A 17,664-nucleotide genomic window follows, 5' to 3' on the forward strand; every position below is an offset into this window, starting at 1 on the left:
TTATCTCCCTTTGGATGTAAGCCTGCAGTGTTATCGCTTCTTCAAAAGTTTACTGGAAATTGTTGTGAGCACAAAGCTGTCTCCTCTCAAAATGACAGTCAGAAGTGTGTGTATGTATGCATGTATGCGTTTGCATGTGTGTGAAACTGTGTGCATGTGTTGATGTGTCTGAGTTTCTGTAACTGTGTGAAAGATAGACAGAGAGTGTGTGTGAGCAAATTATTTGGTGTCCCCCCCCGCCCTCCACACCCTCATTACTGACAGATATTACATTGAAATCATATGTTCCACACACACCGTTGATGTGTCATTACCATCACAGGTTAAACTTACTACGCATCAATACCAAGTTCACCAAACTGAAAACCCGGATGATGAATGAGCTGGAGAAACTGATGGCCAGGAAAGACCACTTCAAGGAAAGGTGGGCTTCTAGCAGGCTTCCTGTGATTATTGACCATGTCGAAGCAGGCAGGCATGTGTCTGAATGTGTGTGTTAATGTGTGTGTTTGTATGTGTTGTTTTATCTTCAGTTTAACGTCTATTCACTATAAGTGTTTTTAGATGGATATGTGTATGTGTTGTTTGTGTGTGTATATGTGTGTGTATGTTTGTGTGTGTGTGTGTTTGTGTGTGTATGTTTGTGTGTGTGTGTGTGTTTGTGTGTGTGTGTGTGTGTGTGTGTGTGTATTTGGGTTTGTATCAATGTGTGTGTGTGTGTGTGTGTGTGTGTGTGTGTGTATCAGTGTGTGTGTGTGTGTGTGTGTGTGTGTGTGTGTGTGTGTGTGTGTGTGTGTGTGCTTGAAAGTCATTTGTTGACATTATCCACTATATGTGACATGACCACTGTATGCATTTTCTTACCAGTGCAGATAATGCAACGCTTTTACCAGCGACATGTTGATATATCTTGTATGGCCTGTGCTGACTTGACAAGCAGTGTACGCTTTGGCATCCTGCAGGACACTGCATTTATAACTGATCCATTTTGGAATCAACTTCTCCAAACCAAACTCTTCTCCTCTCCCCCCCCAGCCCCCAATTTTGTCACCGCCCCTCCCTCCTCCACCTTATGGTTTCATGTGACATATTGGCTTAACTCATTCTGTACTGCTCAATGGCTTCCTTCATTGTACTCTCTGTACTGGCCGTTTGTTTATGTTACAAGAAAAATATCTAAAAAAGAATGCAATTACTTACAACTGTGAAATTTTGTGATAATATAAAGAATAGAATGGACTAACATTTGGCAAAGTTTCAAAGCACTCACTTCATTACTGACTGATTTATCATATTTTGAAAGAAAGCTGTGTTTAATTACACATACTTAACCGTGACCCAACTACTGTGTTTTTCACAACTGACATGAAGGGGGTGAGTTTTTCTCATATAACAGAAATTTTACAAATGTGGTCTTTTGTAACCATAGACACTTCCTAATTGTAGAAATTGCATGGGCAAATGGGTATGCACAGTGGATATCCACTATAGAATCAGTTTGCATTAGACTTTGAGCAACAGTACTTGCCGAGGTTGATGGAGACGCCATCTTGTCGAGTGAACGAGCGCGAAGGGTGACTGTGCGCTCGCATGTATTGTACTCAAACAAAGGCATTTTTAGCCACAATAAAAGTACAGGTGCACTTTTGGGTCACTATAGAACAGAGCTGTCCCATTTAGTTTCACACAAAACTGTTAACCTATGAACTATGAATTTTGAAACTCACTGTACACTATAACGTACCACAGTAACAAAGCGTTGTGCTCATGAGGTACACTATAGCGTAGCTTAGTATAGAAAGAGTTAAGGAAGAAGACAGCAGGAAGACCTCATAATAACATTTTATGATTGTGCTGTGACTTTTTGAATGGTGCATTTATAGGTTTCCACTTTATCTTATGTGTTTATTCGATTCATTTTAAGAAATGGATTTGTACAGCGCTCAAAGCATGCTTCTGCTTGTGTTATAGCTTTAGGTAAATATAGATGATTATATTTGGTGGAAAATTGTGGGGAGTGGATGGCTTTTATCAATTAAATGGACCCAGGGAATATTTCCCGACCAGGCTTTTGAGACGGATGTTGTGCCTGTGTTGTGAACTGAAGGACAAAGAGAGAGAGAGAGAGAGAGAGAGAGAGGGAACAGATGGAGGTTAACTTCACTGTGGAGAGTTATATGTGTTTCAGCTTGGAGTTTGACATCCAGCAGTACAATGAACAGGCCAGTGGTGGAGTCAGTAAGTCTGGTTTTGTTGTTGTTGTTGTTTTGTTTTGTTTTCAAAATTATTTTTAATACTTGCACAAGAAGTAGAACCCCCCCCCCCCCCAAAAAAAAACCCCAACCCCACAACAGATAACAGCAAGAAGAACGAAAATCTTGTGGACATAAAAACATTAAACACTGCTGTCATCAGGATATAGTCACACATACAAGGTAAAACCAAGCTCAGTTACAACATTATTGCCGAAAAAAGGGGAAATTCATGAGTCTTGTCCAACAAGTTTTTGGTATTGATACTGTTGACTATGGAATTGAGATTGGTTTGATTCCGTGTGGGTTTAAACCTTTCTTTCTTATTTGGAGCATCTCACAATACACTACATTTATAGATAAACAGGACAACAAGAAAATCCTATCATACGAAATCCTGTCCTGTTATGAGTACATTTTAAGTATGTAACCTGAGTCTTCACTGTTAGAAACTTGAAACGGACTATGGATGTTTTTCAACAGAACAAAATATGAATAGAATGTTTCTTTTTCATTGTGCATCAGCATGTTTTTTTTTTCTACCTGTTTCCATCTTGAACAATTATTGTTCATGCTTCTACTTCCTTTTTTTATTTTTATTTTTTATATATTTTGTTTGTTTGTTTGCTCACAAAACCTATTCACATTTTCACCATCCCCAATCCCAAGTTTTGACTCAGTGTCTGGAAACCTTTAATTGTTTTCTGAAAAATGTTCTTTATTTTTTCTTCACAGCAACACCTGTCCACACACATTTCCACCGTACCCCTTTCACGAGCTTTGTCTCTGTGTCTAGGAACCTGTAACTTAAAACTTAAACTTGTAACTCGTAAGGAAAATTCTTTGGACAAATCTTATGCTTTATATATCTCAGTATATATCTTTTTTGTTTTTTTGTTTTGCTTTTTAATTGAATTGATTTTGATTTTGATCTGTGAGGGAGGGTTTGGGTGAAAGAGGGGGGTGGAAGTAGGTATGGGGGTTGGGTGGGGCAGGTGGGTGTTTTGTTTCTCTTGCTTTAAATAATCTTTAATTATTCAGCAGTACACATGATTACCATGCAATGAATGACAAAAGAGCATCAACAAGCTTAAAGCTTATACTGTGCTCACAACGTTGCACTTCAATTTTATCATGACGGCTGATGAACCATATTATGACTTGTATCAAATAACATTCATAAACAGTAAGTAATGAAATAAAACAAATAAACAAACAGTACATAATATAGTAAAATAATGCTAATATCAATATTAACATGAGATTGAATTTATTATCACCAGAGTAATTGGCCTAATAGAAGAAAAACACTAAGAAGAAGAAGAAAATTTAGAAGAATGGTGGGTAAGGTGGTGGGGGAGGGGGAACAGAGGGGAGAGGAGAAATTCTAACAGATCATTGGCCAATCCATTCAACTTTGAATATTTGGTCAGTCAAATAAATCCAACATATATTTTACGAATAGAATCACGTTGAACCCTTTCTTCACAATACTTTCTAAGCTAAAATCTATTTGAATCGGAGATAAACTGGTGAACAGTTTGAAATATGAATATATTTGTCTGATTATCCAGTTTGTTTCTCTTGCTTTCCTTGGTCAGCCTCAGACCCTAGTTTAACTCCTTGACTGCCAGAGAAAAATCAACAACAAAACAGTAGAAAGTGGTGTTTTAGAAAGTCATGCAGTTGTACCCACAACAATCAGCCATACTCTGAGAAATTGTTCAGGAGATGTTTTCCACTCATGAACAGATGTGGAAATTTTCAGCCTGCCAGAGTTGTTTCCCTTCTTTTGATGTCACCAGTGGCATCACTGTAAATGTATTAATACTATGTGCTTTGGCAGTTAAGGGGTTAACTTTTACTTCATCACCGTAACTCAGTGTTGTGTGTGTGTGTGTTTGTGTGTGGTGTTTCAGCCTCCGAGCGGATGTTCAGCCGGTGGACACGGATGGGGGAGGACATTGAGAAATACATGCAGCTGGTAAGTCAGGCGGTCAGGTCAGCCAGCCAGCAGGTGATGGCAGTACTTGTGGGAGAGTGGGTTGTGTAGCACAGGCTGACGGGCAGCATGGCTGTAATGATGTGCATGCACTGGAGTATTTGCGTGTGATAGAGATTTCCATGTTGGCACTTTGTCAATTTCCCATTATTTTACTTTGCTTCATCCTGAAGTCACACACACATATGTCAATTTTCCATTATTTTACTTTGCTTAAGCATGAAGTCACACACACATATGTCAATTTTCCATTATTTTACTTTGCTTTAGCATTAAGTCACACACACATATGTCAGTTTCCCATTATTTTACTTTGCTTCAGCATTAAGTCACACACACATGTCAATTTCCCATTATTTTACTTTGTTTCAGCATTAAGTCACACACACATATGTCAGTTTCCAATTATTTTACTTTGCTTCAGCATTAAGTCACACACACATATGTCATATTTCCCATTATTTTACTTTGCTTCAGCATTAAGTCACACACACATATGTCAGTTTCCCATTATTTTACTTTGCTTCAGCATTAAGTCACACACACATACACTTCAGTTTGCCATCTGGTTCAGCACTACTAAAGTTATTTCCAGTGTGACAGAAATTAATCTGTCTCACCCATTTGATGAAGAAAAAATTGTGGCCAAAAAACCCGGAAGTTTGGAGAATCCCCACCCCACGCCCCACATGTAGAACAATATGTCTGTGGTAAAAGATTTCAGGCATTTTGATAAAGAATACAAAAGAAAAGCAAGCGTGTGGGCCTAAACGACAAGTAACCAACAAATCACCACTGTAGAGTAAGGCGTCTGCTTTTAGGCTCATTGTGGTTCAAAGAATATGGACCAATGAGAAACGAGATTCTAAGAAGATGCAGGGCACATCAACAGGAGATGAAACAGCATTCTTACCAATTAACAACATAACAGGCTGGCTGTTATATGTTCAATATCTAATTAAGGGGATACAGCATAATAGGCTGGCGGTTATATGTTACGCTGTTATGCTGTGTCCCCTTAATGAGATAATGAACATATAACAGCCAGCCCATTATGCTGTATCCCCTTAATGAGATAATGAACATATAACAGCCAGCCTGTTATGCTGCATCCCCTTAATTAGATAATGAACATAGAACAGCCTGTCCCCTTAATTAGATAATGAACATATAACAGCCAGCCTGTTATGCTGTATCCCCTTAATGAGATAATGAACATATAACAGCCAGCCTGTTATGCTGTATCCCCTTAATTAGATAATGAACATAGAACAGCCTGTCCCCTTAATTAGATAATGAACATATAACAGCCAGCCTGTTATGCTGTGTCCCCTTAATGAGATAATGAACATAGAACAGCCTGTCCCCTTAATGAGATAATGAACATATAACAGCCAGCCTACTATGCTGTATCCCTTATTTAGATATTGAACATAGAACAGCCAGCCTATTATGCTGTATCCCCTTAATTAGATAATGAACATAGAACAGCCAGCCTGTTATGCTGTATCCCCTTAATTAGATAATGAACATATAACAGCCAGCCTATTATGCTGTATCCCCTTAATTAGATAATGAACATAGAACAGCCTATCCCCTTAATTAGATAATGAACATAGAACAGCCAGCCTATTATGCTGTATCCCCTTAATTAGATAATGAACATATAACAGCCAGCCTGTTATGCTGTATCCCCTTAATTAGATAATGAACATATAACAGCCAGCCTGTTATGCTGTATCCCCTTAATTAGATAATGAACATATAACAGCCAGCCTATTATGCTGTATCCCCTTAATTAGATAATGAACATATAACAGCCAGCCTGTTATGCTGTATTCCCTTAATTAGATAATGAACATATAACAGCCAGCCTATTATGCTGTATCCCCTTAATTAGATAATGAACATAGAACAGCCAGCCTGGTATGTTGTTAATGGGTAAGAATGAAAATGTCTTTCTTACAGCTGTCAAAGTCTTGAAACGTGCACCTGATGAGTCACTGAGCAAATGTAATGCTGTTTAGATGTTTACAAGTGTGTCATGTAACATATGGGTAGTGAGTCACATATGTAAGTTAATCACTTAACATACAGTTGGTGAGGACATGTGTGACTTATGTAACACGCAGCTGGTAAACTAATCGTGAACTTATTAGTTCTGGTTAGTCATCAGCCTTAAACTTGGCAGGTCACTAAGAGTTATGCTTCAGCTGGCGTTGGAGAAGTTGCATGTCGATGATTGGTCATGTAATGTGTTATGACCCCTTTTACCCCTTCCAAATATAACACACTCCGCCACTTCATAAAGTAAGCTGTTGAGTGTACCATGTAATGCAGGCATGTAAGTGTCTCACGAAGAAGACACAATAAACAACACTTGACTTGCCTGATGATGTGATTGTTAGAAAATCTGTATTAAAAAAACAAAAACACAAAACGACACACACACAAAAAACCCCCAACTAAGCCAAACTCCCATCACCCAGACTGTTGATGAATGTTGCCAGCAGCAAAAGGACTGACTAAAAGCACAACACACAAGTCAGACAAACACACAAGCCAGAAGATATGTCACATTATTTTACTGTTCTGCTTGTGATATGTATGTATGTATCACAGACTTCGCCACACTTCGTTTCTCTTAATGCTATGATAAAGTTGTTCTGATCATTGTTTATGTGCATCTGCTGTGATGCAGTTCAAACTCCCTTTCTTAACTTTACCACCAGAATCTCCTTCATTTCTCACTTCCTTTTAGAGCAGACATTCTGCTTTTTCTTGTGGTCGCGGAAGACACTCTGTCACAAGAGGAGAGGGGAGTGTTGCGCAGTGTGGGAAAATGATCCCGCTCTTCGACTCTCACTTTCATATGATTAACAATATTTTTTTCTTTCATGTTAAGATCTAAGCGCACTTTGCACACATAAAACAACCCACGGCGACAAAAGGGTTGTCCCTGGCAAAGTTGTGTGGAAAAACAAATGCAGCTGCAGGCAGGATAAACAAGGGGGCGTGGCACTGTACTGTAACAACTTGCTCTCCCCTTGGTGAGCAGCCCGATTTTCACTCACAGAAATCTGGTGTGACAAAGAGAAATGCAGTATAGTACAATACAATGCAATACAATACAATACAATACAATGCAATACAATACAATGCAATGCAATAAAGTACAATGCAATACAATACATCACAATACAATACAATATGATACTGTACGATACAATGCAATGCAATGCAATACAATACAATACATCACAATACAATACAATAAAGTACAATGCAATATAGTACAATACAATACAATACAACACAATACAATACAAACCAGTCGTTTGGATGAGACGATAAACCGAGGTTCCATGTGCAGCATGCACTTAGCACACATAAAAGAACCCACGGCAACAAAAGGGTGGTCCCTGGCAAAATTCTGAAGAAAAATCCACTTTGAATGGAAAAGAAATAAAATTGCAGGCAGGAAAAAATACAAAAAAGAAAAGAAAAGAAAAAGGGTGGCAACCTCAGTGTAGCGACGTGCTCTCTCTGGGGAGAGCAGCCCGAATTTCACACAGAGAAATCTGTTGTGACAAAAAGAGTAATGCAATACAGTACTGTCCAGTGGAGTACAATACATGACAGTACAATACAATACAATACAATACCATACAATACAATACAATAACAAAGTGCTCTCCCCGTGGAGAGGAGCCGGAATTTCACACAGAGAAATTTGTTATGACAAAGAGTAATGCAACACAACGCAACATAACGCAATGCAATGCAGTACAGTACTATACACATTACAAGGACAGAAATCACCCAGCCTGTATGCCTGCAGCGCTGTGCTTTCAGAAAGAGCGGGCTGGTCAGCTGGAGAGCAAGTCCGGGGCGGTGACCACCAAGATTGTGGAGCTGCAGAAGAGTCCCTTCGGAAAGACGCGGCAGAACGAAACGCTCACGGACTGGTCAGGGGAATTGGATTCTTCTAGATCTGTTTATTTGTTTGTGTGTGTGTGGTTTGGTGTGTGATTTGATCAGTTTTTTAAAATATTTTATATATTCTTGTTGATCTGTTTGTAGTTTGGTGAGTGATGTTATCAGTGTTTTTGTTTATTGCAGTTCTCTATCTTGTCACCCTGTGTGATATGACAAGTGTGTTTTTTTGGTGTCAGAATGTTAGTGGATGGGTGTTGTTTCTAGTGGTAACACTCGCTTTGATTAATGGAAGATGTAAGTGAAGTCAGTGTGAAGGTGTTCTTATGAACACGCATGTACATGTAAACAAACGCGCACAGCCAGACAGACTGATGCACACACTGTGGTGCACATGCACGCGCACGCGCACACACACACACACACACACACACACACACACACACACTGCACACAAACACACGCAGACACACAAGCAGACATACATACGAGCACACACACATAGACACACACACACACACACACTAACACACACACACTGCACACAAACACACACGCACACACACAAGCAGACATACATACAAGCACACACACACACACACACACACACACACACACACACATTCAGAATCAGGATGCAGGAAGGCAAAACTGAACATGACCTGTTGCTTTGTTTCAACAGTGAGGAGAAAGCCAAAGCTCACTTCCATGATCTGAGACAGACTCCAAAAGGTCAGTGACCCTCAGTGCCAGCTGTCAGAGGGAGAGATGTACAAGGCAATACAGCAAGACAAATTGTTTAATTGTGAGGGTAATAAGCTGGGAACCTGCTGTCAGTGAGGCAATACAAGACAAATTGTTTAATTGTGAGGGTAATAAGCTGGGAACCTGCTGTCAGTGAGGCAATACAAGACAAATTGTTTAATTGTGAGGGTGATAAGCTGGGAACCTGCTGTCAGTGAGGCAATACAAGACAAATTGTTTAATTGTGAGGGTAATAAGCTGGGAACCTGCTGTCAGTGAGGCAATACAAGACAAATTGTTTAATTGTGAGGGTAATAAGCTGGGAACCTGCTGTCAGTGAGGCAATACAACAAGACACATTGTTTAATTGTGAGGGTAATAAGCTAGGAACCAGCTGTCAGTGAGGCAATACAACAAGACACATTGTTTAATTGTGAGGGTAATAAGCTAGGAACCTGCTGTCAGTGAGGCAATACAGCAAGACACATTGTTTAATTGTGAGGGTAATAAGCTAGGAACCTGCTGTCAGTGAGGCAATACAACAAGACACATTGTTTAATTGTGAGGGTAATAAGCTGGGAACATGCTGTCAGTGAGGCAGTACAGCAAGACACATTGTTTAATTGTGAGGGTAATAAGCTGGGAACATGCTGTCAGTGACCCTCAGTACCAGCTGTCAGAGGGAGAGATGTACAAGGCAGTACAAGACAAATTGTTTAATTGTGAGGGTAATAAGCTAGGAACATGCTTTTCTTTTTACGTCCAGGCCTCTCCACCAGAACAAATGGAAAGAAAACCACGCAACACCATAGCCAATGTACAAAGTCCTCCTCCACAGTCAAACACTCCATCCCACCACCCGCAGTGCACACACAGTCAAACACTCCATCCCACCCGCAGTGCACACACAGATGCATGAACAGACAAGCAGGTGGACAGACAGACAGACAGAGAGAAAGAGTGAGAGGGAACCCGCAAGAATCTTTCAAAATGAGCCCTGCCTGCAGTAGGGTGTACTGAATTAAGTAATACTTTTTGCTCACTTATGTAAACAAAGTGAGCCTGTGTAATAATCCGTGTGTTCAAATGTGTGTGTGTGTGTGTGTGTGTGTGTGTGTGTGTGTGTGTGTGTGTTTGACAAATTCATTTTCTCATGAAATACTTTGTGTGCCAATACCAAATTTAGATTACACATAGTGAAAAAACAACTTTATAGTCATACCAATGATAGGTTGTAACTTTTCCAGATTAAGCTGTAATTTTAGAAGGATCATGAATGGTTTATTTCATTGAGGTTTTGGATCCAGACAAATTCATTACGCCCTTCCTACTTAGTTGCCTGAAAATTGTTTGGGTTTTGAAGATGGCATGACATTATTTTTATTGCTTGCAATTAAAAGAAAAGAAATATCAAATCTGGACAGAACACACACAGTGACACTTACTGCACCATCAGTGTATTTACTACATATGTATATTTTAAAGTGGATACTAAGTTAACTGGAATGAACATTAAAAAAAAAAAAAAGACTGATATGCACATCTCAGTTTGGTAGCTTACACTGGTCTACGTAGATCTGGAGAAGACGTCAACATGTTGTGATGTGCCTGAGGTGATGGCAACATCTTCTTTACCTTGAACTTGATAATTAAAAAATAAAGAAAGATAATTGAGATACATCAAAATAACATGATTTAAATGGTGCTTCAGCTATCACCTGGAATACGGTTTATCAATTTATAGTTGAAAAAAATCATAAGCTTGAAAATTAATTTTGTGTGCTAGCGATTAGATGTGTTGGGGTCTAGTTAGTCTTCGGGAACTATCCCAAAGCTGACTGCCCTAAACTGGCCAAAAGCCCTTTTGGCTGAGAGGGTGGGGTTTTAATATTAAGATTTAAAAAAATTTCCAGCCCAGATAGTTCGGACATCAGTTGCCTTCTCTGTTGTTCTGTTTGTCATAGTGGGACACATCTGACTATCATGTATCATTGGTCATAGTGGGACACAACTATCATGCATCGTTGGCCATAGTGGGACTCAACTGACTATGGTTGGTCATAGTGGGTCACAACTAACTATCATGCATTGTTGGTCATTGTGGGACGCAACTATCATGCATCACTGGTCATATTGGGACACGACTGACTATCGTTGATCATAGTGAGACACAACTGACTATCATTGATTATAGTGGGACACGACTGACTATCATGCATCGTTGGTCATAGTGGGACACGGCTGACTATTATTGGCCATAGTGGGACACAACTGACTATCGTTGATTATAGTGGGACACGACTGACTATCATGCATCGTTGATCATAGTGGGACACGGCTGACTGTCGTTGATCATAGTGGGACACGGCTGACTATCGTTGATCATAGTGGGACTATCTTTGATCTTAGTGGGACATGACTGACCATTGTTGGTCATAGTGGGACACGGCTGACTATCATTGATCATAGTGGGATACGGCTGACTATTGTTGGTCATTGTGGGACACGGCTGACTATTGTTGATCGTAGTGGGACTATCGTTGGTCATAGTGGGACACGACTGACGATCATACATCATTGATCATAGTGGGACACGCCTGGCCATCGTTTGTCGTAGTGGGACATGACTGCCTATCATGCATCATTGGTCATAGTGGGACACGACTGACTATCGTTGATCATAGTGGAACACAACTGACTATCGTTGATCATAGTGGGACACGACTGACTATCGTTGATCATAGTGGAACACAACTGACTATGATTGTCATAGTGGGACACGACTGACGATGATAATCAAGTTGCTGTGTGTGTTGCACGGTGTGAGCAGAGCACAGGGCCAGTGCACTGACAGACCACAACCCCATGGTGCAGCTGGTGGTGCGCAGTGTTCTCTGCCTGGAGAAGGCCGTTGGGGAGTTCTACGTCCATCTGGGGTTCGTACCTTCATTCGTGGTTTTTTTTTTTTTTTGTTACGTTCATCTTCGTCTGGATTTCCATGCACACAGCACCAACATATGCGGCATGCACTCAGCACATGTGAAAGAACCCATGGCAACACAAGGGTTATCTCTGGCAAAATATCTAAGTAATCCGCTCTGATAGTGAAACATACACACTTCCATGCTGGGTTTAAAAAAAGAAAAAAAAAGAAGGAAAAAAAAAGGTTGTGTTGCACTGTGGTGATGTGCTCACACTGGGGAAAGCTGCCCTGATTTACAGTCTGTTGTGACAATACAATACAATACAGTACAGTACAATACAGTACAGTACAGTACAATACAATACAATACAGTACAATACAGTACAGTACAATACAATACAATACAATACAGTACAGTACAATACAATACAGTACAATACAGTACAGTACAGTACAATACAATACAATACAATACAGTACAGTACAGTACAATACAATACAATACAATACAGTACAGTACAGTACAATACAATACAATACAGTACAATACAGTACAATACAATACAGTACAGTACAATACAGTACAATACAATACAATACAGTACAGTACAGTACAATACAATACAATACAGTACAGTACAGTACAATACAATACAGTACAATACAATACAATACAGTACAATACAGTACAATACAATACAATACAATACAGTACAATACAGTACAGTACAGTACAGTACAATACAATACAATACAATACAATACAATACAGTACAATACAGTACAATACAATACAATACAATACAGTACAATACAGTACAGTACAGTACAGTACAGTACAATACAATACAATACAGTACAGTACAATACAATACAATACAATACAGTACAGTACAGTACAGTACAATACAATACAGTACAGTACAGTACAGTACAATACAGTACAGTACAATACAATACAGTACAATACAATACAATACAATACAATACAGTACAGTACAGTACAATACAATACAGTACAGTACAGTACAATACAATACAATACAGTACAATACAGTACAGTACAGTACAGTACAATACAATACAATACAATACAGTACAGTACAGTACAATACAATACAGTACAATACAATACAATACAGTACAATACAATACAGTACAATACAGTACAATACAATACAGTACAATACAATACAGTACAGTACAATACAGTACAGTACAGTACAATACAGTACAATACAGTACAATACAATACAGTACAGTACAGTACAATACAGTACAATACAATACAATACAATACAGTACAGTACAGTACAATACAGTACAGTACAGTACAATACAATACAGTACAATACAATACAGTACAATACAGTACAATACAATACAGTACAATACAGTACAGTACAATACAATACAATACAGTACAATACAGTACAGTACAGTACAATACAACGCAATACAGTACAGTACAGTTTTGCTATTGGTTGACTTATATTGAAATCGATCTTTTTTATCCAAAGCACATGCACAAAACGCAGTGAAAAGGCACGGCCATGTTGGTACTACGTTCGCTGGCGTCAGAATATTACGGTTTTTCTGATTGGCTCTTCAATATAAGTCAACCAATAGCAAAACACAAGTGTTTACGCACCGCTCAGCCGGTGGCTAGGCATTATGTCATTTTTCTCTACCACCTGTAAAGCGGTGGTCAGGGCTCAAAGGGTTAAGCTGGGTGAGACGCTCTGCACTGTGATCAAATTCTCACCCAGATAGTCGGGACAGCAGATGCCTGTGATGGTCCCAGTCTTGACGTCAGTATACTGCTGGGCCAACAACAAAGTCAGAGCTGTGTTATCAATGGTTTCTCCATTGTAATGGGAGGTCATTAACAACTTAGCCTTTTGTGAAGGACTGTGACTGTCAAACTAGGAGGGAGGCAAGATTGCACTGGCTCTTAGTGCTGCAGCCTTGGGGGCTAGTTGGCCTTGGGGCACCATCCCAAAGTCAACTGTCCTAAAACGCTCTTGGCTAAAGCGAGTGGGGATATAACCTAGGCAAGTCACTCTGCACTGTCATCAGATTCTAGCCCAGATAGTCAGGACAGCGCTTGCCTTCGCTGGTTCTGACTGTCACACATATGTACTTGTGTCTTATTAACCTTAAGGATTCATGACATTAGAATTTATTCAGTTTTTTTCTATTCTGTGTGTGTGCAGCAAGGTGATGGAGTGTCGACAAGACCTGCAGACCATCATTCCGGAACTGGAGCGCTGCATTGAGGAAATTGCGGCGGCTGGGCGTCAGTTGACCGCCCATCAGCGCAGCCGTCAGCAGGACATTTGGATGCTGGTCAAAGTGGCTGTGAGTTGACTGACTCCTTTCTCTTTTTTTTTGGTTTTGTTTCTTTAACCCTTACATTGCCAGCCATGTTCCAGCTGCTAACAGCTGCTATGTGGCTAAGTCAGTTGCACAGTACAGCTGAAAACCGGCTGTGCAGCAGACCTATCAGTGTCACTCATCAGTTCACTGCCATGTGGCACAAACTTTCTACTGTCACTGTCAGCTGCAAAATCATTTTCCGCCAGCTGACTTTGAGTTAGACTTGCAGCTTGCAGTAGTGGTCTGAAGCAATACTGCTGGTTACAGTCGGAATTGGTTGAAGAACTTGCCATCGTTCAAAAAGTTAAAAACAACAACAAAAAAACGCTGAAAATTGCTCCAAACTTCACGAGAGTTGGTTCAACAATGAGAAGGGTGTTTCTAGTTCTTGTGGCAGGAAGTGCTAGCTAAGTTTGGTGTTATTTATTGAAGAGTAACTCTAATGCTCAAGTCACCGATTGGAGCCAGCAGCATTCTCCCTACAAGTCGTCGTGTAGCGACTGTGGTGGTTTCACTGCAAGTTGTGGAGCGGTGACTACAGCAACCAAAAGAGTTAAGGAGAACGAAGATACTCTCTGTCTGAGAGATTTAGCAGTGTACAGTTCTTCTGCCTTAAGATTAAGTGATCTGTTGTTTGCTCAGCAGTTGTCTGTGTGATTGACACTTTTATATAGTGTGCATTGATGCAAAGTAACAGGTATATCTAAAGTGGCAGTCTGATTTTCGGGATAAGAGTGAGCTCCAACATTGCTAATTTAAAAAACCCCAACTATTTTCTAATATAACGTTAAGCGATACAGGAACAATGCATCACATTAAATGAACTCATGAAAAAGAGAAGTAAAACGAAGAAAAAAGAAGAAAGACGCTGGTCATTCAAAAGGAATGTGCTGCACAGAATTTTTGTCACTGCCCAAAACATTCACTTCGTCTGTGCGTTAGAAAATATTATGAATTAGAAAAAAACACACATAAAAAACCTTTAGTGTAAGAAATGGAAACAGGAGTGGACAGACTTTGACTCGTTCCCTAGCGATGCAAGCTGGACAAAACATGACAGTTTTTCCCCAGCCTTGCCTTTCTGAGTTGTCTCCCTTGGCATGGCAGACGAACACCAAACTGTCTTCCAGGTTTTTGCCCACATGTTCTGATCAGTGATTTTTGTGTTGATTTGTTATGAAATTATGATTCCCTGTTTGCATGCTTTGACGCATCCTTTTAAAACTGAAATTGAAAGAAAAAAAATGTTGTGGCCGTAAGAACTCTTTACATGGCTGGTAAAAGTAAAACCTATCCTTTATTCCCCGCTGGTACAGCTATTCTTCTGTTCCCACTGCTGTCTGTAAAATTGACCTGTAGGCAGCATCACACTACTGGTACATCCATTTCTGCACTGTCTGGCTGCTCTCTCTGTGTGTGTGTGTGTGTGTGTGTGTTTGTGTGTGTGTGTGTGTGTGTGTGTGTGTGTTTGTGTGTGTTTGTGTGTGTGTGTGTGTGTGTGTGTGTGTGTGTTTGTGTGTGTGTGTGTGTGTGTGTGTGTGTGTGTGTGTGTGTGTGTGTATCATATGTTTGTATTGTGAGTTACATGACTGCATGGCAGTTTCTCTTGCGAGATAATAAAGTTGACTTAACTTGCATGTGTGCTGGTTGGTCATTAATCTAACGTATGTTCACTAAAGCGAATTTAGAGCATATGTGTATGTGTGTGTGTGTTTGCATGCCTGTGGGTCTTTGTCTCTGTGTACGTGTGTTTGTGTGTGTGAGTGTTTGTATTAGATTGTATTATATTGCATTGCATTGCTTTGCTATGTATTGTATTGCATTATATTGTATTGTATCGTATTATAAAACAAGACTTCGGGTCTTTTCTTTTCCTGTCAGCTGAAACAAAAATTTATACAAGTCCTGTATCCCATACTCAGACATAAAGCAGAAAGTGAACACTCGTGTTAAAACTCTTTGGTACGAGGAGTGGAACACCCAGACGGGCAACAAGTTGTTCCAGATTCGTCCAGACTTAAACGAGATCCTCCCATCGGCTGTGAAGAACTGCAAGGAGGAGTTTGTGCTGTGCAGACTGCACACAGGGCACAGTTTCTTTACTCATTCTTACATGTTTAAAGGGGAGGAGGCCCCTTGATGTATTTCCTGTGACAAGCCTTTTACTGTGAAACACATGCTCATTGACTTCTGAGATCTGCATGACATTAGAAACAGACATTACATGGCAGGTTCTCTGAAGACTTTGTTCCATGATGTCCCTCCGTGGACGCCAATGGATTTCTCGAAAGGACTCAACATTTTTAATCAGATTTGAATGTTTTAAACCGAAAGATTAAAAAGAAAAAAACTTTTTGAGTGAAAATCACCATAATTTGACTTGATTTGTCTCTTCCTCTTCTTCGTTCATGGGCTGCGACTCCCACTTTCACTCGTATACACAAGCAGACTTTTACATGTATGACTGTTGTTTTTTATCCCTGCCATGTAGGCAGCCATACTCCGTTTTCGGGGGTGAGTGACTTGCTTTTGGTCTGTCAGCTGAAGCAGGTGAAGCCCAACCTTCCGCGGTCCAACTCGCGAGGCAGCAGCATGCCCCTGGGCGCCACCAGCCTGTCCTCCATGCCCTCAGACCATGCCTCCACCAGCCTCCAGTCCATGCGCGTCCTGGAGGACTCCAAGGTCCACAACAGGAGGTGAGCGTGGGAGGAAGAGAGGTGGTGATGATGACAGTGTCTTGTAGAGGTGATCGCAGGAAGTAGTGTCTTGTAGAGAGGTGACCACAGGAAGAAGAGAGATGATGATGATGATAGTGTCTTGTAGAGAGGTGAGTGCAGGAGGTAGTGTCTTGTGGAGAGGTGAGTGCAGGAGGTAGTGTCTTGTGGAGAGGTGAGTGCAGGAGGTAGTGTCTTGTAGAGAGGTGAGTGCAGGAGGTAGTGTCTTGTAGAGAGGTGAGTGCAGGAGGTAGTGTCTTGTGGAGAGGTGAGTGTGGAAGGTAGTGTCTTGTGGAGAGGTGAGTGCTGAAGGTAGTGTCTTGTAGAGAGGTGAGTGTGGAAGGTAGTGTCTTGTGGAGAGGTGAGTGTGGAAGGTAGTGTCTTGTGGAGAAGTGAGTGCAGGAGGTAGTGTCTTGTGGAGAGGTGAGTGCAGGAGGTAGTGTCTTGTGGAGAGGTGAGTGTGGAAGGTAGTGTCTTGTGGAGAGGTGAGTGTGGAAGGTAGTGTCTTGTGGAGAAGTGAGTGCAGGAGGTAGTGTCTTGTGGAGAGGTAAGTGCAGGAGGTAGTGTCTTGTGGAGAGGTGAGTGTGGAAGGTAGTGTCTTGTGGAGAAGTGAGTGCAGGAGGTAGTGTCTTGTGGAGAGGTGAGTGCAGGAGGTAGTGTCTTGTAGAGAGGTGAGTGCAGGAGGTAGTGTCTTGTAGAGAGGTGAGTGCAGGA

The 17,664-nt window shown here is 40.6% G+C and overlaps 1 protein-coding gene across 1 annotated transcript in view; it reads left to right on the top strand.

Annotated features, from left to right (window-relative positions):
• Positions 1-17,664, top strand: part of LOC143293133 (inhibitor of nuclear factor kappa-B kinase subunit alpha-like) — a 42,678-nt gene that overhangs the window by 22,116 nt on the left and 2,898 nt on the right. Inside the window, exons 12-19 of the mRNA XM_076604048.1 lie at positions 323-424; positions 2,189-2,238; positions 4,172-4,236; positions 8,110-8,222; positions 8,873-8,922; positions 11,765-11,870; positions 14,074-14,218; positions 16,778-16,932. Coding sequence (XP_076460163.1) covers positions 323-424; positions 2,189-2,238; positions 4,172-4,236; positions 8,110-8,222; positions 8,873-8,922; positions 11,765-11,870; positions 14,074-14,218; positions 16,778-16,932 — 786 coding nt within the window. The remainder of the gene's footprint in view (positions 1-322; positions 425-2,188; positions 2,239-4,171; positions 4,237-8,109; positions 8,223-8,872; positions 8,923-11,764; positions 11,871-14,073; positions 14,219-16,777; positions 16,933-17,664) is intronic.

This window comes from Babylonia areolata, chromosome 18, assembly GCF_041734735.1.
Source record: "Babylonia areolata isolate BAREFJ2019XMU chromosome 18, ASM4173473v1, whole genome shotgun sequence".
NCBI classification, from domain to species: Eukaryota; Metazoa; Mollusca; class Gastropoda; order Neogastropoda; family Buccinidae; genus Babylonia; species Babylonia areolata.